This window comes from Mustela putorius, unplaced genomic scaffold (genome assembly GCF_011764305.1).
Source record: "Mustela putorius furo isolate JIRA1106 unplaced genomic scaffold, ASM1176430v1.1 tig00003976_pilon_pilon_pilon, whole genome shotgun sequence".
In the NCBI taxonomy this organism is placed as follows: domain Eukaryota; kingdom Metazoa; phylum Chordata; class Mammalia; order Carnivora; family Mustelidae; genus Mustela; species Mustela putorius.
In genome coordinates this window covers 6,238,815-6,260,995 of record NW_025422118.1, presented here as the reverse complement: position 1 = coordinate 6,260,995, position 22,181 = coordinate 6,238,815, and the positions used below count along the sequence as shown (strand labels likewise).

General features: G+C 37.9%; 1 protein-coding gene across 2 annotated transcripts in view; it reads left to right on the top strand.

The window, feature by feature from the left end:
* Nucleotides 1-7,435: 7,435 nt before the first annotated feature.
* Nucleotides 7,436-22,181, top strand: part of KCNU1 (potassium calcium-activated channel subfamily U member 1) — a 144,875-nt gene continuing 130,129 nt past the window's right edge. For both annotated transcript variants that reach the window (XM_013059246.2, XM_013059245.2), the window contains exons 1-2: nucleotides 7,436-7,621; nucleotides 10,533-10,652. In XM_013059246.2, the coding sequence (XP_012914700.1) occupies nucleotides 7,475-7,621; nucleotides 10,533-10,652 (267 nt within the window). In that variant the 5' untranslated portion in view covers nucleotides 7,436-7,474. The remainder of the gene's footprint in view (nucleotides 7,622-10,532; nucleotides 10,653-22,181) is intronic.

The window sequence follows — 22,181 nt, the reverse complement described above, 5'->3', positions numbered from 1 at the left end:
ACTTTCTGCTTTCACTCTCCTGTCCAGAAAGGATTTGATCCTTATCTCTTTTATAGCACTTATATTTTTCACACCATCAATTCAATGCTTGTTAGAAGTGATATTAAAAGATATTTTTAAGTATTCAGGAGGCCCAAAGATTTTACCGAAGAAGCTTACCATTAGATCTTGATTACTACTCAACAGCATTGGCTTATCTTTATTTTCCTCCAAAATGCTATGCATTTGGATGGGCTGAGCTAGCTCTGTTTTCACAAATGAAAGAATGAATTCCTCTGCCAGGGTCTCAGTTCCTGTGTTTTTAAAAGAAATGAGTAGGACTTAGGGATAAACAGATTTAGTGCTCAGTAATTCTTGTACCTCAGTGCTTATCCACATACTGTTTGCATATTATATTCCAAAGACCCTTACTTCAAGGACATCTTGAAAAAAGAAAATAAATGTATTAATGCAACAGTTACTTTCACACTGTACCAAGGGCATTGCTTACAGAGGCAGTTTTCGGATAAATGCAATTAAAATCACAATACTGATGAAGAAAGTCAGAAATGCCAATAAAGAGGGCAAATTTATCCTTTGCTGGGAGAAATAATAGAGCTAGTGAATATGCAAAGCTGTGTCTCAGAAGATGTTAACTAGTTTCAGAGAACTTCATTTGCCTCCTGTATTCCCCTTTCATCATTCATTGGGATTGTCTTTCAAATAAGTAGATTGAAATACCTTTGTACTTTGGAAAGTTATTTTGTCTCTATAGGGTTCTAGATTCTCTTCTGATAATAATTGAAAAACTGCTGGGCTATCCTCTAACCAATGACAGAGCAGGAGGCCAATCCATCCTTTGGTCTCCTGCCAAAGCTTGTAAGAGCACAGTAGGGGTTTGGAGAGGAGAGTCTGGGTGAACATACCAATTCAAAGAAGCTGATATAGAAGAGATGGCTTTCATCTCCTATGCCAATGGTGACAACTCCTTTTTTCAACCTAATCTTCAAGTTGGATACGACTGCTCAGAAACTCAAACACACAGTTCGCTGAAATTTTGACTGTGGAAACACAGTCACAAAGTAACCAGCTGCTGGGACAATGCTTGGAAATTTGCCTTAATCTTTTCAGTGGTAGACCAGTAATTCCAAACAGGAGCAACAGAGAAGATGGCAAAGGAACGACGTAGTGATCATTGCGTTGAGACCCTGGCCAGAGTCTCTGGTTGGAGCTGCCAAGAGTGAGCCTCCGCTTGTGTCGCTCTCACACCACTTCTGCTGGTGGGCATTAAGCATTCCGATGAAATCACCAGCTTGATGTTCAGTTGGCCTGATTGCTGGAGAGACTGATGGCATTCTTCATTCTCATGAAAAGGTTTTTACGACTCTCAAGGATCCACAGAGATTATACGAAAACAACAGCAGCAGCAACAACAACAACAAAAACTCCAGAGTTATCAATAGTTTAATTCATTCTTCTGTTCTTTCAAAAGGGGGTAGAATCAGAGGATAACCAGAGCCTGAGCAGAAATGGGTTTTGGATGAGATTGTTTACCAGCCCTGTATTTTATATGATTGAGTATCCCTCTCTTCGTTCTTAACTTCCTGTTTTTGTTTTCTCCTTTTTCCTTCTCTTCCAGAAGGGTCCTCCATCTTCTTGAAAACAAACCAACCAACCAACCAAACCCAAACAAACAAAACCCTTCAGCTTGCTAATTCCCTGAAAAATACTCCCATCTACTGGCCAAATGGAGAAGGCTCATGTCTTAATTTTTTTGTTAATACTTGTACCAGGATTGAAGACCACCCTCCAAACAGTGCAATAATTAGAGACCACAAATGAGAAAATTAAAAAGTTTGGGGAAATTCTTCATTTTACATTTAGCAATCCACCCACATGTTTGATATATATATGGACTTAAGTGTGCAGTTTGCAAATACCCAAAATGAAGCATAACTCTGCAGTACCACAGAAAGCAAATTAGTATGAGAAGAAATGGGGGACTGGACAGAGAACCGAAGACATGGTGTCTCTGGCAAACCAGCTGGCATATTTCTAATCAGATCACATAGGGAAAGAGGATGCACAGATGGAGTCAGAGACTGTGACCAACATATTCCTTCTATGAAGGAAATTTCCATGAAATCCAAGAAGAAATCAAATTGGGTTCCAAGTTAACTTACCAAAGGGGACAACCTTTCAGTAAACAGCCACTCAGAAATGATGCTTCTTCCTTTTTGTTCATGTTTTTAATGAATTCATCTGGTGAATGAGGTTAGACCCTGGCATGTGGAAAAGAATTTACAGTCTAGTAGAATAATAGTCTAGGATTATAGAATCAAAGATTCATGTTTCGAAGCTGGTAAGAATCCCAAGTACCAGTAGCAGCTCCTTACTTTACTAACGAATGAAGATGGGGTTAGCATAAGACGCTTGTCCAAAGGCTTATGCTTCAGAAGTAAACCAACAAATTCGATGAAAAGAGAAAAATGGAAGTCAAGTTTCTGTGTGGGTTTTAACTACAATTACCTCGCTGATGATATCAGCCTTTCCAGAGCTAACAGTTTCTAAACAGAAACCCAGAGTCTCATCAAAATAGTGTAGACTGACATCCAATTGAGTTGAAGTGCCTATCATAGTGGAACATTTTGCTGTGGTCTGTCCACTTAGAATACACAGGGAACAACAGTGAGTTAAAAAGAACAGTGAAGTTTAAAAAAAAAAAAAAAAAAAAAAAAAAAAAGGTGGGATCATGGCTCTGAAGAGAATACAGATGAAAACATATTTCCTCAATACGAATCTTTCTCCAGACATAGTTCATTTACTATTTCTTCTATTTCATGACACTTAAGGAGTTAAACCAAAAGTAGAAATGAAGCGTTCAGAAGGTGAAAGGTAAAGAACTGATGACTAAAATAGCTTCATGCAAAGGTCTTGAGAGACTGTGGCTACAGTCTGTAAGTAACCTTTCCCAAGCCACAGATACATGAAATGAACACGATGTTTACCACAGCAAGCTGATGTCCTTTCACTGGCGTGTGAGTGTTCTGTGGAGGTGAAGCCATCTTCGTCCCTGACTTTAGACTTAGTTCTCACATTGACTAGCTACATGAACTGAGGCCTAGTATTTCTTGACCAGTGTCTGACGGTGGGTGAGGATGTTTACTGGGGTCTGAAATGAACCTCTTTTTATAGAAACAGGAGAAGGTAAGGTTATACCATTCACTGTGACGTTGGATTTAGACCCTTAAAAGATAACATCACAATATGATTATTTTCAGAAGCATTATACACACACACACACACACACACACTCATAAGTCCTGCTGAATACATTTAAAAAATGAAGGTTTTACTCGCCTTTGTCAAATAGGGCACATTTGTTAAAAACTAAATTGTTAAGATAAAACATTTATTCATTCTCATTATAAAGTACCATTTTTCCAGAATATTTGAATGCCCAGAGGTAAATTACAGAGATGTGTACAAAGTGAAACTATTTTCTAATCAAATAACTGACATGTTAAAAAAATTCCTCTTGAGTGGGGAAAAAAAGTTCTTCATCACATAGTCTTTATTTCGTAGATGGAGTTTTGATTTTTGGTTTTTTTTTTTAAGACTTTATTCACTTATTTGACAGAGAGAGAGCACAAGAAAGGAGGAGTGGCATGGGGAGAAGCAGCCTCCCCATAGAGCAGGGAGACAGGTGTAGGGCTCTATCCCAGGACCCCTGAGCCAAAGGCAGATGCTTAAACCAAAGAGCCACCCAGGCACCCCTCTTAGATGGAGTTTTAGGCACAGCAGTAAATGGTCCCAAGAACCACCCAGAAGTACCAGCTGGAAAAGCAGGGTAGATTTTACCAGTCCTTTCCCTCATCTCCCTCACACACGGGAGCAGATGTTACCTCCTGGATGTTACTTCCAGCAGCCAACACATCTCACCTGCAGTGGCATCTTAGTAAGCCAAGGGAATCCCTTTACAACTGGGATTCAGTCATTTAACCCCCTTCTCTGAAAGCCTTCAAATGTTTCCTCTTGTTCTTGAATTTTTGTTGGTCTGTTTGTATTTTTTTTTTTTTTAGCCTATACTGGAACACAAGGCCTTGTGTGATCTGGTCCCCTTCAAACGCAGCAGCCTCCTTTTGGGTCATTACAGCGCATCCAACTACCCTCTTCAGAAGTGCTATCTGTCCCAACCTTGCCCACGATGGTGCCTCTGCCTAACAGTGGGCATAGTGCTTGTTCCCAGTTTTTCCACACCCACTGGGGGATCTGGTTATGGTAGCATGTCATGGTTCAGCCCTCAGTTTCACACACAATACGCTTGACGCAGCTTCTGGCTTCCTTACCTCAATTAGGTTCCTCCTTCCACCACCTGATTTTTTTTCCCCCTCAAACACTTGTCCCAGTTTCTCATTATAAACATCTTCCTCAGTTAACTGTATCCCCTGTGAGGATAAACTAAGTTTTTTTTTTTGTTGACCATTGTGCTTCCATTGTGCTCGGTACATAGTACTTGCTCAATACACACACACACACACACACACACACACACAGGGCACATAGATTCTGGCTGAGAGTAGTAGCCAACAGAATAGTGATTTTTTTTTCTTTTCCTCAAATTACCTAGTATAAGGAGAATCCTTTCTCAGTTATTGTAAAAGGTAATGTTGTTTATCTCTCTAGTTCTGAATACTGAATTGCTACTAAGCTACAAAGGGCAGCTTTTCCTTCATCATATGTGTCTACCATGATAAAATAACTCAGTAACTCCAAAAAAAGTTATCAAATTTGTACCTGTTATCAAAGATATTAATACTTTGACCCAAATCATATGCTCTTTCTACTACACACATATACACGGCACCACTCAACACATACACACTTTGCTCACATAAGCACACACACGTCACCATGCGCCCACACACACTTAGTACTGTCATCACATGCACACACCACATACACACACACACACACATTGTATACAAACATTCTGAGCACACATACACACACCACACACTATGCTCTGTGCATAAGGAAACTGCAAATAGCACACTTCCTTCATGAAAATAGTTTGTAGTGAGAGGAGAGAAATATAAAGTAGAGAAGTATGGATAACTTTGGTTAAAGTCTGCATAGAGTCAGTATTTCATTCACCTAACAAATATTTCTAAGGATCTGGAATTTATTCATTCAATCTCCAGATATTTATTAAGTTTAAGTGACTTGCCAAGCATGCGGCAGATATATTACTTGACATGGGCTACTCAGTCATGAATAAAACAGGTATGATCCCTAAGCTTGTGGAGCTTGCATTCTTGTGAGGGAAGATAGAAAATAAACCAGGCAACAGGAAATGAGGTAATTACAAGAAATGCCATGAAGTGCCACAAAGGAAAGGGCCATCACAGAATCCTGGGGCATGTGACCAGCCTCCCTTCTATAGGATGGTCAGGAAAGTGCGATGTGACATTTGAAAAGAGACCATAAGAAAGCAGCTGGTGGAGACTTCCTTCTGTTCTAGGCAGAGGGAAGAGTATGTCAGAAAGGCCTGGGGAAAGAAAAGGATTTGCGTGCTCTTTTAGCTAGGGTAGGGCAGTGCGGCTGCAGCACTGTGTAGATGAGAAAGTGGAAGTGTGGGTGGCAGGAGGACCATCTACCCTAATCTGCCCAGGACCAAGGGTCTTCTCAGGATGTTGGACTTCTAGTACAGAAGCTGGGACAGTTCCAGGGAAACTAGATGACCCAGATACTCCAGGTTCGAGACCAATTTGGAAAGACTGACTTTTGAAACCATCCACACATTTCTTGACTCAGCCAAAGAAGCTAATATCGCCATCACCTTAACATAATATTAGAGGGACAAACTACCTGGCTGTTTAATTGAAATTGGATATGTTTGTTCTCAGAGGACAATTGCTGGGAAAGGGGAACGAGATGCCTAGACAGCATCTTGGAAAGAACTGGTACTACTTTGATAATATTAAATAGCAAAAATTGGGAAAGTAAGTTTCGTTGATGATGATAGCTTAACCATTACTTAAGATTAATCAGACTAAGTAAATGAGCTTTAACTTGGAAACTGTGATCTTATATTCCAAAAAGCTAACTATAGGAACGTGCCCTCACGCGTGCATGTGATCTAAACATGTAATTTCTTCCTTTTCTTCCTTCCCCTTCTTTCCTTCCTTCCTTCCTTCCTCTTGGCTTTATAATCGGTGCCATTCAGAAAAGGAACTGAAATAGTTAATGGTGGTTTTCTTTTCTTGTTTTAAGTTTTATGCTTTTCAAAATATGATCACACTACCTTATTGAATCCCCACAGTAATTCCATCAGGTACCTTATTATGTTATTTTCAACATTAAATATAAGATTGTGAAAGGTAAAGTGACTTGTTAGACATCACAGAGCAACTTAATTGAAAGACTAAGGCCGGAATTCAGGGCTCTTAACTAGAGACCAAAGTCCTTCCTAATATTGCCCTATGCTAGCTTAATGACTAGATTTTGTGGAAATTATAACTCATCTTAGAAGAAAATATAACTGTGGCAGCAGTTCTAGGAAATGTAATTCCTTTCTAGAAATAGTCTGCCACATAGAGCAGAATCACAGAGGGCTCCAAAAGACAACATTTCTCTTGGGTCTCATCACCTTGTGTCAGGCCATCTTCACAATAACTGGGGGACTAGCCCCCCCCATCAGGCTTTTGACATTTTGCCTGCCACTTGGGTGCCCTGAAAAGCGTGACATTTCTTACGCCTTTGAAAACATCAGAGAAAATAAAAGAAATTGCTCTCATTCTGAACTTTACCTCTGTTGGACCAAAGTGTTTGCTGTTAGGGCGGGGATAAAAGCAAGAAAGAGGAGGGTCCCATAAAGAAGAGATAAGGGGAATGGATTCCTGAGCTCAAATATTTAACAACTGACCAAATTGCACCAGTAAATTTACCTTCTACAATACCTGCACTACCATGCCTTTTTTACTGATGAGCTAAGCAAAAATCTAAGTGTTCCTCTAATCCGTCCTTCCAAGATTACTGAGAATGGGGCATCTGCTCAGGTGAAGAATCAATTCACTGACACACAGATGGCTAGATGTCATTTCACAAAAAAAAAAAAAAGAAAAAAAAAATTTGTTCCGTAGGTGTTTGTTACAAACCGAATAAATAGCCCATTGACCACAGCCATGAAGGCTGCAATTTCCTCTAAGTCAGAAAGTCAGTAACAGAATCAGATCTAGAACTCTTCTGAAGACCCATGTTGTGGACCCTGGCCTTCTCCTGCTCATTCCTTTGCAACCTGTGAGTCAGCATTTCAGTGGCTAGCTGACCCTTGTTCCTGGAATCAACTCGTTGCTATTACACCTGGCATTAGGACTAACCTCTAATTTCTGGAATCATTACCATGTGATCATGACATCATAGAAGCCCAGCAGTTCCGTCTGCTGATCTTTTGAACAAAGCCACAGAGTGATAGTGGGGATGATCTGGGAAAATGCCCTGCCCAAGTGAGATCCAAGTAGCGTTTATTCTTTCATCCTTTGTGACCTTCTTCCTTGGACTCCTCATCTTATTCATTTTCAGACTAATCTGGAGAACCATTAAAAAATGGCAAAACATCAAGGGAACAGGAATTCTCTTGGTCAGTTTCCTTATTTTGGATCCCACTTGTGAAGACTGAGACAGGTTTGACAAGTGATTGGGTTTAGAAAACAATTTAAGCTCCATTCAGTTTTCATGAGTTAACAGAACCAGCTCTAATCTAGTGCCTTAGAAAGGGGCGGATCCTCCCCTAGGGGTGGGAAACAGGACCCCAGGATGCCATTCAAAGGCCACAGGTACAGAGCTGGGCCTCCTCTCCCACCACTCAGAGAAGCAGTGTCTGGTGTGGCTGATGATGAATGGTACCTCTGGAAACAGAGGGTCGCTATTCTGAAAAAAGAAAAAATGTCCACAAACATTGTATCTGTGCCTCTATTTTGAATTTTAAAATGATAGTTGTTCTTGGTTCTATGAGGTAGGCAAAAACCATCATCAGGTCAACCTTACTTTCATAAATCACACATGCAGGATGCATATGTACTTAACACATGTACACTGTCTTTTATAGACCATGTTAACACAACATACCTAGTTGTACATACATTCAACAGAAACCCATGCATACATGCACATGCCATCCAGCCACAAATTCAGAGACACTTTTCACAAACAAACAAGCTTTGCAAGAGTGGGTGCTGTTGAGTAACAGCTGGCAAATGATGATGATGAGAATAATGGTATCTTATTCAGATAAGACCTTCCTTAAGAGCTTGAAATAAAACTCTCAAATGTTGTATAATGGCTGTTCTAATACCAGTGACCGAAGGCAAAGAGCTCTATCATGCCCTGTGTGATTTCTTTCCAATTTTTATTTCTCAGACTTTGTTTTCCTGATATAGTAATTTTCATAACAGAACACATTTCACTTGTGCACTGTAATCGATATTGAAAAGTTGCTTAAAACATTTCTCTTAATGGTAAACTTCGACATAAAATAACAGAATTTGTAATAACTTGGTAACTTTTAAGGTTATTGGCAATATCATAAAATGGAATTCAGGTTTCTACATTGAACATGTACCCAGTACTGCAGTTCATAGATTTTGTTGCTAAATAAGTTCCCTCTATTCTTAATTATTTGTTAAGACTTTAAGCAATGGCATAAAAACTGTGGAAAGGATTCTGAGGTGCACTTACTCCTTAACAAGACTAATAGAGTACACAAATGAGTAATGGCCTTCTAACCTTTTTTCTCTTTTTCCCAATGAACAACTGAATTCCTAGAATTTTTTAATCTCCTTAGACTTTTGCTCCAGAAAATGTGTCTTTTTTCCCCATTGTATTTATTTTTGTGTGGTTACAAAAATGTGAGAACCCATTTGTCTATAAACATTTGTTGTGTTTTTCCTTTCTTTTGGATGTAATTCATGTCTACCTGTCTGTCCAGAGATGCCTTTTAATTTCTAATAGAAGGCAACTATTACAATGTTAAGAAGTAGGGTCCAAGCCACCAGAATACTCTACTTTCCTGGTTTTGGACCTTGAGGAGAAAATTTGGTATAAGTTGAGTGACTTCTCAGTAACTTGTTATATTCAATTAAATTGACAGTGCTGTATTTTTTCTCTAAGCCTTTGGGAAAGTGGCCTAATGCAAAAAATGTCACAACTATCAGTCATTTTAAAAATTATTTGGAGTAGTAGTTTTCTCCTTAAATGTGAATTTTTAAGATGTTTACTATATTCATAAGTATGATTTTATTATATCTTAGGGTCAAGTGGTTTTCCCACAGAAGGGTCCTCTAATTTCATAATGAAATTCAAGGGAGCATTCCATATTAATGTTATATTGAACGTTTTTAAAATCAAGTCTCAGACAACATCTTAGGAATGCACATGATGAGCCATAAGTGTTAGAATACAAATTATTGATCAAGATATGAATTCTATCAGATAGTTATTTAATGAGACTTTTCTTCTACCATTCAGAAATTATGAGTAGAAAAATTAAGTTATTTTAAAACCCTGACTCTGGGGCATCTGGGTGGCTCAGTTGGTTAAAGCCTCTGCCTTCGGCTCAGGTCATGATCTCAAGGTCCTGGGATCGAGCCCTGCATCGGGCTCTCTGCTCAGCAGGAAACCTGCTTCCACCTCTCTCTCTATCTGCCTGCCTCTCTGCCTACTTGTGATCTCTACCTGTCAAATAAATAAATAAAATCTTTAAAAAAAAAATAATAAAACCCTGCCTCTGTATATAATGAGTTTTTCTAAAAGTCAGAGGGTCTCAGGCAGCATGGTGTGGTCAATCCTAGCTTACCTGTGTCTTTCTTGGTGGTAGCTTATCAACAGATATGGGGGCTAGTTCAGACTCCAGGAGTACCTCATCCCCTGCTTATGGGCCAGTCATGTAATTTCTCTATGCCCCCGTTTCCTTATCAGCACATCATGGGTTTAATCACACTTTTGTTTACTTCATAAGATTACTACAAATTTTAAATGTAAGTGAAGGCATTTTATAAATATGAGGAGGGATTACATCAGCAGGATGTGTCACAAGATAAGGAACTAAAAGTAACAAAATTGCTGAAACAACTTCTTCCTCAAAAAAGAGAGCAGATACTTAAGTAATCACTAAAAATCAATTTGCAATCTTTTTCCTTTGTCCATTTATCTTGATAGAAAAGGATAAGAGATGTTTCCAGAGCAGGAAGAAGCATGCTAGTCCCAACCCTGATCACTACCATAATGATAGTTTGAAGGGTCTAGGACTGAGAGCATGTGAAGAAGGCATGGAGAAGACTGCAGAATTCTAATTAAAAAGCTGTGCAAAGGCCAGTAAAATGCAAACCCAGTGAAATTCATTTCATGATATGCTGAATAAGCGACTCTGGGGTTCTCTGGGTTGGACAAGGTGTAGTGATGTCTGGCTGATAACACAGCAGGAGGTTCCACCAACACACTTTGGGATCTTTTCTCTGGGAGGCAGCTCACTCTCACTTCTCTCTTGCTTATAGGAACTGCTCTTGACAAAGAGCATCGGTAATAGACATTTGGAAAGTCTCCACTTCCAAGGAATATTTCGCGATCATATAGAAATGCTGCTCTCAGCACAGACCTTTGTGGGGCAAGTGTTGGTAAGTGCATTTTCGTTGTTAGCTCGCTGATGTACTTTAGTCATGAGTGTGATTATAGTCGGTGTATGTAATTTTATCGCCTAGGTAAACATCTGGTGTTCCCTGGTGGCCTTATCTAAAATATCACTGCCATCCCACTGCTGTCTCCCTGTTTCTTCCCTATCCATTATCCTGCTTGTTTTTAATTTGAATATAATTACTTGGCATTATAGTTTCAATTGATCATTAGTGTATGTGCTAGAAGAAAAGCTTTATTAGGACAAAGATTGTGTTCATTTTGTTTTTCTTGTACATAAATGGATGTCTGGCATATAGTAGATGTGCCCCCAAAAACATGATGTTTGGTGGATCATCGGGCCTGAAAATATACAACTATTTTCCCCTCCTTTTATTCCATTAGTCTCTTCGTCATTTACAAACTAGTTTCTTTTGCCTCTCTGTGATGATATCATTTTACTACCTATTTTAATCTAGGTAACTTGCACATACTAAAACTCAATTCAGGCATAATCTCATAGGGAAAAATTTTACCTTATCTTCATATTAGTCTAAGAGTCCATCTCTAAGCTTCTATACTATTCATTGAACAGTTATTAAAATTATCTGTGTATATTTCTGTCTCTTCCAGTGTACTGTGTGCTCCTTAAGAGAACAGACCAGGCCAGGGAAATATTTATATCACATTGTCTGGAAATAGCAGGTGCCCTATAAAGGAATAAATTGATCTGAAACATTAAAAAAATAGAATCTAAATTTTGAGGGTATGCTGCCATCAGATGGTGATATGGTGGAAGTAGATGTATGTGAGCTAGAGATTATCCTTTGCTTTTTTTGTAATTGGTGAAAACGTTGCTCTTTTCTGGTTAATGTTGTTTAATTAAGATAAAATTACTTTTTAAAATGTATTTGGAAATACATACAATTCTTGATAAAATCTACAGGGAATGTTGAATCATCTGGGAATGTACCTGTCCTTTTTACTTTCTTCTGGTTTTGATCACTTTTCTGAAATGCCTGTCAGTATGACTTGTTAGAGAAGAATTTAGTGATTCTTTTTAATTAGATCAGGGGTTCCTTGGCTAGGATCTCCTGGAATGTTCAAATCATGTGTGACTGTATGAGGATAATATTGGGAATAACATATTAAAGATCTCTAGGGTGAGGGAGAAGAGAACTTACACCATCCACCATATGAGCACTGCCTATGGGGAGTGGGTGAAGAAGGAACGACCACTGATTACACAACAATAAAAATTACTTCTTTAGTAATGGAAGAACTACTGTTGGTTTTGGTTTTTTTTTCCCCAATCTGTTGCAGTTGAAGATTAAGTAGTTGAAACAGCAGGAGGCACAGAGTAAAGGTTAGATTAGAATAAACACCTTAACATTGAAAGGTACTTCTCAATAGGGGTCCCACGCAAGTATTTTATGAAAGGCTGAGAAGAGTAAAAAAAGGCTTGTAGATTTCCTTTCCATCCATCCGTTCTTTCTTTCTTTGTAATTCCCTTACTTCTTTCAACAGATATTTACTGTTTGCCAACTACATGCAAGGCCAATATTCTACACGTGGTGAAAATTCAGGCAAGAGTCTTAAGTCTTAGGGACTTAGATTCTAATGAGGGTAGAGGTGACAAATACAAATATAAATAAGACAAATTCATATGGTTATCTATTCTATCAGGGACTTATGAGTGATGTGTTCGAGAGTTTTGGTGGAAAAGGAGTTAGATCATATGAGATAGAGTGATCAGAGAAGAAATCTCTAAAAAGCTAAGATTTGAGCTAAGACATGAAGAACGAGAAGTATAAAGCCACTAAAGAATAGAGGAAACAAGGTTGCTCACAGAGAGAACAGACTTGTGGAGGTAAAGAGCTCAGCTTACTCCAAGTACCACAGTGAGACTTCTAGAGGTTCTGGAGGGCAGGGCAAAACGAGGTCTGAGAAGAAACAGAAGAATCACTGGATACTTTACACTTCATACAATGGAATAATTTTACTCTAATGCAAAGGGAAGTCATTGAGGGTTTTTTGAGCATGGGGCTGACATGGTCTAATTATGTTTTAAAAATTCAAGAGGCACTAAAGTTTGAAAATAAAGGAACTGTCAAAAGTATACCAGGCAAGTGACAACAGAAATTGGGAGCACATTTTAATATCAGGTAAGTTTGAATTCTGGGCAAAAAAAAAAAAAACAATAAATGAAGCCAAATAACCTCTATTAGTTTCCTAGGGTCACTGTAACAAAGTACCAGACACCAACAAAAAAACAACAGAAATTTTTTGTCTTGTGGTTCTGGTGGCTAGAAGTCTAAAGTCAAGGCTTGGTTCGTTATGAGGGTTGTGAGAGCCAGGTGGTTCCATGCCTCTCCCCTAGTTTCTCCTGGTTGGTTAGCAATCTTTGGTGTGAGTTTACTCACACATGATTCCATATCGTTGCCTTCATTTTCACATGGCATTCACATGATGTCTCCTCTGCTTGTGTATACATCCAAATTTTCCTTTCCCAAGGATAATAGTCATACTGAATTAGAGCCCATACTCATGACCTTATCTTAACTTGAATATAACTGCAAAGACCCTACTTCCAAACAAGGTCATTTTTTGCAGTACTTAGGATTTCAACATATCTTTTTGGAGGGAACACAATTCAAGACACAACATTTGTAATGGTAAATGTAACAAACCTCAACCAAAATATAACAACATGAATATCACCAAAAATACCAAGTACTAAGTATCACCCAAAAATACCTACACCAAAAATATAACTTCAAGATAATAAATAAAAATTATAAGGTATAAACAGAAATCTTAAAAACACATTAGTTGTAGGAGATTTTAGTTTACCTATCATATAAGGACATAATAAATAGGAAAATGTTAAAAAACAAAATTTAGCCAAGTAAACTTGAAGATGTAATTGGCTTTATCAAGCAATTCATGAATCAGGTAGCATTAGATGGGTCTAACAAGCAGAGAGGAGGAGGAGTTGTAAACAGAGCTGTAAAAAATGGGAAGGTTTTATCAGAAGAAGGGAACAAGGAAGCTATTAGCAAAACAAAAGAAAAACGTTTTCAGGCAAGATAACCTTCCCTAAAGGGATAGAGCAGATGGTCTTATTGTGCAGATTACCTCACTAGTGCTGGTCAGGAAATTCCAGATTGATTGGTTCAAAACTGCATTCCCAAGAAAGGTTAAAACAACAATTAGGTTAGGTATTAAGTCTTTCTTGGGGCTTAACATAAGCAACTCCATTTTGGACCTGTTTTAAACAATAATAAGCAGAATGAAGATCAGAGTAACTTAATTATTAAGAGAAAGCTGACTGAAATGATGAAACTTCATATACTGAAAACAGAAAGTGTCTATGGACTGTTTGTAAAAATTTAGCATATATTGGGCCACAAAAAAACAGTCTCATTTATGAAACTTACAAAGGATAGATAGATATTAACTGACTACAACACGATAATAAGAAAACAATAAACCAGGGGAGGGTGGGGGAAGAAAAACGAAGACCTTACAGCTACAAACCTTACCATTTCCCTCTCTCAAAAGACCCTTCACTCGGAAAAATCAAAACACTTGAAATATCTTAAAAAACAATGATAATGAAAACACCACATACCCCTTGCACCTAGAGTACAAGCTGGAAGTGGTTCTGAGGTAAATGCCTAACAATAAAAACATATTTTGATAAATGAAAACAATTACATGAATTATCAATCTCAAAAAATTAAAACACACTAAATCTATACAGAATATAAAGAGTCAGAAATTAATGAGTAAAAAAATAGCTGATTACTTAAAACAATAACATTCAGAAATCAATAGCTAGCCTAAACAAGGGAAAAAGAGAAAAAGCACAAATATATAAGAAATAAGACATTAAAATGTGGATACAAATAAAAAGCAAACTGAAAGGTACATAAGCAATTCAAATTTGAAAACTGAATGACTCCTTAGGACAATCAAAATTACCAAAACTGATCAAAAAAGAAACTTAAACAGACAGATATCTGGAAGAAATACAGATATTGTCAAAGATCTGTATCACCACCACCATAATCATCCCTCCTCTGCCAACATCTGTGGGAAACCTAGATGACTTCAAGGTCCAGTCAACCAAATCAAGATGTGGATATCCCTGGATATCCACATGGAAAAGAAAGAAAACAATCAATTTTCTTCTTCAGTGAAGGTGCAGTATCTATATCAAACCTCCCAAATAAAGCAAGTAAAACAAAAAAATCTACAGACTAACATCCTTAATGCTTTGGGGGGGATACACAGCCAATCACCCAATGAAAGCAGAACTAAAGGACAGAGGAGGAAAAAGAGAGGAAGGTAAAAAGAGGAAAAGAATGGCAAAGAAAAAGGAAAATTCCAATAGTCAAAGGGAAAAATACATTATTTTCCAAAACAGGATACCTTCTAGAGATCCCTCTATAGATTAAAACATGGCAAAGTATTAATCAACGTTGTAGCATCTGTGGGCTTGTTGGTTTTGTCATCACAAGTGATGTTATGACTATCTGGGAGATTTTGTTTTGCATTAGTTCCAAATGCAGTCCTATTCTTAAACAATCTTTGCTTTTTCCCAGAGCACACAGGTTGTAGTTAATTGAGTAATTAACAATGCTTCTCTGTTGCTTTGATCGCCAGACATTCAGAACTAAAATTATGGCTTATCTTTAATAAATATATCTATTTGGGGCAGCATTCTAGGCACCATTTGAAGTCCACATTGTTTTCCCATCTTCCCTTGCATCTATTTTCTCAGGTGATCCAGCACTTCACCTGCCTTCATATTCTGTTGTAACCCCTTTCCATAAATGTGTAATCATTTCTGTAAATTTATAAATAAGCCCTTGGTTAGAGCAATAGTTGTCAATCTTAATATACAGAACAACTAAATGAGCAAAGGAAGCATCACAGTTTGTTTGGAAATGAGACAAAAATGTTTCAAAAATAATGTTGTAAAAATTGACTAAAGAAACATTTATTTCACTGGATTTTTCTCATTTTCATAATTCAATCATACTTCCCTGGGGAAAAACATAAAAACCAGTGCTTTCATACTTTACATCCATTGTTTATGCAAAAAAAAAAAATTAAAAACCTTTTCTATCACCTTGAGATGAGTTGTATCTTTATGTTTTACTTTCCATTTTCTTCCATTATTTCATATTTTATATCTAATATACGATCAAGCATCAGGAACTTATTTTGTATGAGACTATCTATGTCTTAGACATCTTAGACATTGAATACAATTCATATGAATTGACAGAAAAAACTGACAGAAGATACTAGACAATATTCTCACTATTTGTACATGGTGACATTTTCCCTTTTATGCACTTGGCACAATATTCAAAAAATTATCAAAGGTTACACAGTAAAAAATTAATTTCTCTTTACCGTACTAACTCCATCCACTGCTATGAGCTTCTTTCTTCAAACCTCATGATTCTCAGCAACATTCTCAGATATATTTTCTTTAGGTGTTTAGGTGACTTAAGATAACTCTTAAAAAAAAAAAAAGACAGCTCTTTTCCCCCATAAGTTGTATCTATAAAATTTAAATTTTGAAATAATAAAAATTATTTCTTGTGGCAGTTCTTTGTGGAGACTAGTAAAGTGAGTGGTTAATGCAGCCAGTGAAGGCAAAATTAGATCTGAATTCAGTTTAACTGATATCTTGTGTCTTCCAAATTGGAATATCCTGGGAAAGTGAGGTAGGGGTATTCTAACAGATTTTCAAAGGACCGGCTTTGTTCTGTAGCAGTTCTCCAGGTTTCATGGATGCGACTTCCTAAAATGGATTTACCTGAGGACTTCTCACACCAGTTCTCCTCTCCCATCACCCTTTTAAAACCCATTTTATAAAACAGGTGTATTATCATTACTTCTTTTTGAAAAATGAAGAATCTGATGCACAGAGAAATAAAATACAAAAATTATAAAATGGGAATAAGAATTACTTTTCTGTAGTCTATTTCAATAAATGAGTTAATGTATGAGAATTAAAGTAATTATTACATGAGTTACTATTATTAGGTAAATATACACATGTATGCCTAGCATATAATACATATATAGGTATAGCTTCTTAATATTTTTGTAAATAATTATATATTTATTTTGTAAATCGCAAAAAGCAATTAAAATTGATGCTCAAGTCTATCTCATTCTAGCAACAAGTTATATCCTTAATTAACTGAAAAATCTACCTCATTTGGATAAATTTCCTATACGGTTTTACTTCTTGTGTTTGAAAATTATTAGAATTTGTAGTATAGTTATGTTGCTTTAACCAGATGTGTTAACAATTTAATAATCATTCAATCTAGAAAATTTTTTAAAAAAATTTAGAGGCTGATGTCAGAAAATTTAGATGTCTTTTAGTTTCTTGCACCTAACTTGAGATTACAAACCTGTTCTCCTAGGTGTTTCTTACATGCGTTAAGAATTAATAACTGAATCAACATGCTAATAAATCAACATGCTAATATCTTATAAGCATGATGATCACAAGATGAAGTTTTTGTCAGTTGTCTGGTCTGCTAATAGAGTAACTTTCATTCTTAGAAGGTTATGTATTTGCACAATAAATAAAACAGCCTCCTTAGTTTTAAATGAAAAGATTTGTTTTTTGAAGCCAGAGGTAATTTTCCAAGGAAAAGGAGCCGCTATCAGGAATGCAATTTTGAAGGTCTCCGTTGACAGCTCTATAGACTAAACTCTAACTTTGGTTAGAAAGAACACTTTTCTTTTCTCTCTATTCCTCTCTCATGATGGGCCATGTCCCTCTCTCGGTTTCATTTAGCCTTGCTGGGGAGTTCTATATTTCATGAGTTTCAATGACATATACATGTGTACCTATAATTAATATCTTCTTATCCTTCTTAATTTCAATATCCCATTTCCCCCCATTTATTTTGTTTAATTTCATTCTCTCCCTCTGGTCAGTTTTAATGAATGACGATACTATGTGACATGCTTCCCCATCAGATCAGGATGAGAATTTTTGAATAATTTTTTTTTCTGATCCAAAGCCTGCTTCTTTTCCTATGATCCAAAAGTCTACCGGAAGCTTGGGTAAGAGCTGACTGGATGGACCCTGAGTTTATTGAGGAGACATCCCCACATCGACAGGTTTCCCCTTTGGCAGAAGATGAGGCAGGGAGCGCAAGTTCAAGCCACCAAAGGCTTAATAAGGAATAAACATGCTGCTCTACCTTGGGAAGCTTGCCTTTAAAGGAACAAACTTAACTCACACGTTGTGTTCCACGCTGTGTCTCATGGCAGAGGGCCTGGGGCCTCCACTGTCCCTCCACCGGCCATGGCGACGGGCCAGGGCGGGGCGGCCTGGGCCATCTTGGGTTCCTCAAGCTTCCTCTTCACCACCTGGCATGGTTGTGGAGCGCTTTGGGCCGCTGGTGCGACGGCCCTGCCCTCCGCTGGGGCTGCTTCTCCCAGGAAGCCGGGTCAGAAAGCGGCCACACGGGTCCGCTGGGGACACAGCGACCTGGTAGAAAGAGCCAGCCCCGAGGATGGGTACGAGCCCCCGCAGGCTCTGGGATTTCTAGGGCCTGGTGGAAGGCGCTCCACGAGTTAGGGTCGGTGGTTCGCCGTCCAGCTGCAAAAGCAGGGCAGCACTGCTTAATCTGCACCCTTTGCACAGCTTCCCGTGTCCCTGTCCTGAGGGTGCTGGCAGTACTTTGTTTCCTCGTGTTCGTCAATTCACTACTGGTCACTGGGTCTCCGAGCACGGAATTGATTGTCGCTGCTGGGCCAGTTTGATGATCGGAGTCTTCCTGAGCTGCCCTCATACCTCCTCCTCAGTCAGCTCGTTAAAAGGTTAGCAGGAATATCCCTTATCTATCTGGGGATCCCTGTATTCTTCTGCTCAGCGGCCGCACCTCACCGGGCTTAACCTAGAAGCCGCAGGACAGCACTGCGCATGCCTGGCCCCGCGGTCCCACCGCGCTTGCGCAGCCCTTCCGCAATCCATGCTCTGTGCTGGCCTAATTTTTCCAGTTTGAATAGAATTTGTTTTACAAAAATGTTTCCTCCGAGTCCTTCTTTGGTCATGTCTCATAAACTTTCCCAAGGATTATTATTTTTATGAGTGCTTAATTCATCTTGTTTGAAATTTTAATTCTGATTTCTTGTTTGATTCATGATCTATTTAGAGGAATGCTGTCCGTTTTTGTTTCCTTGGGATAGAGTGGCCATCTATTCTACTTTGGTAAAATTTATGGTCCAAGAATATCACTATCTTTATGACTTCTGGTTTCTGAAATTTATGGGAAGATTCATTGTCGCCCCGTGCATGTTCAATTTTTATTGCTCCACTGACTTTTGAAAGAATATGTATTATGTTTGATATATAAGCATTATTAATTATGTTATATGTATTTTCCATATCCTTAATTATTTGCTGACTGACTGAAAGGGACATGTCAAAAGTTTTCATTTTCATTTTGTAGATTTATCAAATATCTTGCCTTTCCAACACATTTTAAATTATATATTTTCTATAATATCAGTTACTGCATAAAGTTACTATTGAGTCTTATTGCTTGATTGTGCTTTTTATGTATACGAAATATTATTGTCTCAGTGGATTTGGGGTTTTTTTGCTTAAATAGTTTTGAATACAATATTAGCATGTAAGTTTGCTTTCGTTTTATTCATACTTGATTGGAATATCTTTGCCCAGCTATATGTCAATCTTTTTGTCTAATTTCCTGTTAAGTGTGTCTCTTGTAAATACCATAGAACTGGATTTCTGTTCTCTTAATGACTTAATAATACATTTTATTAATTTACCAGGGGAATTTGATTATTCTCCTTTATGGTGATTTGTTTTATTGGTTCTCATAATACCTAGAAATTGAGTTTGCTGCATAATCGAATATCTAAATATAAGTGGCCTGAAAAAAAAAAAAAAAGGAAGATAAGTTAGTAAAGAAAAGGAAAATAGGTGTTAGGCAGCTAAGAACTCTGTCATAGTCTTAGTTCCTCGTTTACTGGAGAGACCAGAATTACATGGTGACTGTGAATTTTGAGAGACCTGGCCTCAAACACTGGCTCCTCCACTTCCTACTGTGTAATCTCAGGCAAATTAACTTTTCTAAATTGGATTTCATTCATACAATATGAATAACCTCCTTTAGAGTATTGTAGGGAGAATTGTATGATAATACGTGTAAACCATTCAGGGTAAACTAAGCATTGACCATTGCCTGATATTTTCATTTATTGTTAATTTTTATTACTTTTTATTTATTTTCTTATTTCTGATTTTTATAATTCCATTTTATTTTTTTTATTATTTTATTTTATTTATTTGACAGAGAGAGAGATCACAAGTAGTGATAGGGTCCGTGATCAAAGGAGTGAGACTGATACAAAGCCAAGTTCAAGCAAAGCTTTATTTCGCACCAAGCATCAAGAATCAAACTGACAGGTTGGGGCCATCTCTTATAGAAAGCAAGACCCCTCCCAGCCTTATAGACTAACTTTTAAAGGGCAAAGGCCATGTAGTTGAACCTGGCCACACACAGGTGGCCAATGAGATTGTAACACACAGAGAAAGTTGTATAGTCATGCTAGGTCACACATGGGTGGCCAATTGAATTACAATTTACCCTATAGTAGATATTTGAACTAGCCTATCACCTTGGTCAGAATTGGGGCCCAAAAGGCGGGACACACATTCTTTAGGGAGGTAGTGATTGGATGTCTCCACTTGGCCTTACCTGCCCTTGTATTTGGGCTCTGTTACCTGGGACTGGTTAATCATATTTTACTAATTTCCCGGACTTGCTTTTAAGGAAGTCCCCTGAGGGGGGCATGGTCAGTTTAAGTTTTACTGCATAAGCAACAAAATGGCTATTCAACCGAGATGGAGCCACTCTGGCTAAGTAGGCCCTTACAATAGGCAGAGAGGCAGGCAGAGAGAGAGGAGGAAGCAGGCTTCCTGCTGAACAGAGAGTCAAATGCGGGGCTCGATTCCAGGACCCTGGGATCATGACCTGAGTCGAAGGCAGAGGCTTTAACCCACTGAGCCACCCAGGTGCCCCTATAATTCCACTTTTAATAGAATATCATAGACATACTAGGCAAGCCAAGTTCAGAACAAATTTCCCATTCTATATTTCCTCTATATATCTCCACATGTTTTATATCTATATTAAAAAAAAAAAAAATCTTTGGCATGTTTTCCACCACAGCACTCCTCCTTCCTTCCAGAAATTGTTGAATGAATCTGAACATTCAGTTCCAGATTGCTGTTGTGGGTTTGTGGGGTTTTTTTGTTTGGTTGGTTGTTTTTTTTTTGTTTTGTTTTGTTTGGTTTGGTTTGGTTTGGTTTTGTTTTTAGCATTATACATCTGGTATAAGAGCTTTTTCTTCATATTTGCTTTAGAGTCAAAAATTAATTTTACCAGTTTCATTAGGCACCAGTTTTTCTTACACAGCATGCTTTCTGTTTCTGAATGTTGTCTTTTTCTTGAGACTCTCCATTTGCAAGGGAAGGTTTGGATGGTATATTGTCATTCCTTGAATGTCCAAAACAATTTTTTTTCCTTGCTGTCACTGGTGAACAACAGTTTTGTTTGGTGGAGGATTTTTGCCTTTTCATCCTTTTTCCTAAAATCTCTGTAAATGCAGTTGTTCCAATATCTTCTAGAACTTAAGGCTACCTGTTAGATATGAAGCTCATGTCTCTAAACTCCAAATCTACCCTCTCCTCTCTGCTTTGTGAAATGAGGCCAGGCCTCAGCAATTATATGTGTCCCAGTTTTTCCAACATTACCAGAACCAGACTCACATCATCTCAGAGGTACCACCACCAGTCAGGTCAACTAGGACCCCACCTCCAAAGTCTGAAACTCAACTCCAAAGGGCACCTCTTTTAAGATGCTAATGTTGATAATCCTGACCTTTTTTTGTTAATCTCCCAGCCAGGCTCTAGGGTGCTTCTTTCATTTACTGTCTCTATATTATCCCCATCTTTTCCTTTTACATTTCCAATCCTCCAGTTCTGTTTAACAGATTTTTAGAATCTCACTGGGAACATTAATTATAATTTGACAAAGCTTATTTACATGTTCTCTGTTAATGCTTTCGCTGAAGGTCATTTTATTTCTTTCTTCTGTTTTAGCCTCTTATTTTTCTTATACTCCCCCTGTAAATGGCATTTTATGTTGTCTGCTAATGTTCATAAATGAAGGTTTAGAATACCTTGTTTACTCTGTTGGCTGCTGTTCATGTTTATAGATACACGCATAACTATCCACCAGCCAAATGGGCAGTTTTAAGCCCCACTGTGGAAATCTATCCCAATTTACTGGGTGTTTTTCTACAGAGACACACACATGGGATAATGCTATGGCCAGCAACTCCACAGACAAGGCTTTCTCTGGACCAGATCTCATGTTTTTCATTTCTCTCTGACTGCTTTCCCAAGTGCATCTGGGAAAAGTAGTGCTGCTGCTGCTAGCCAAGAGGTC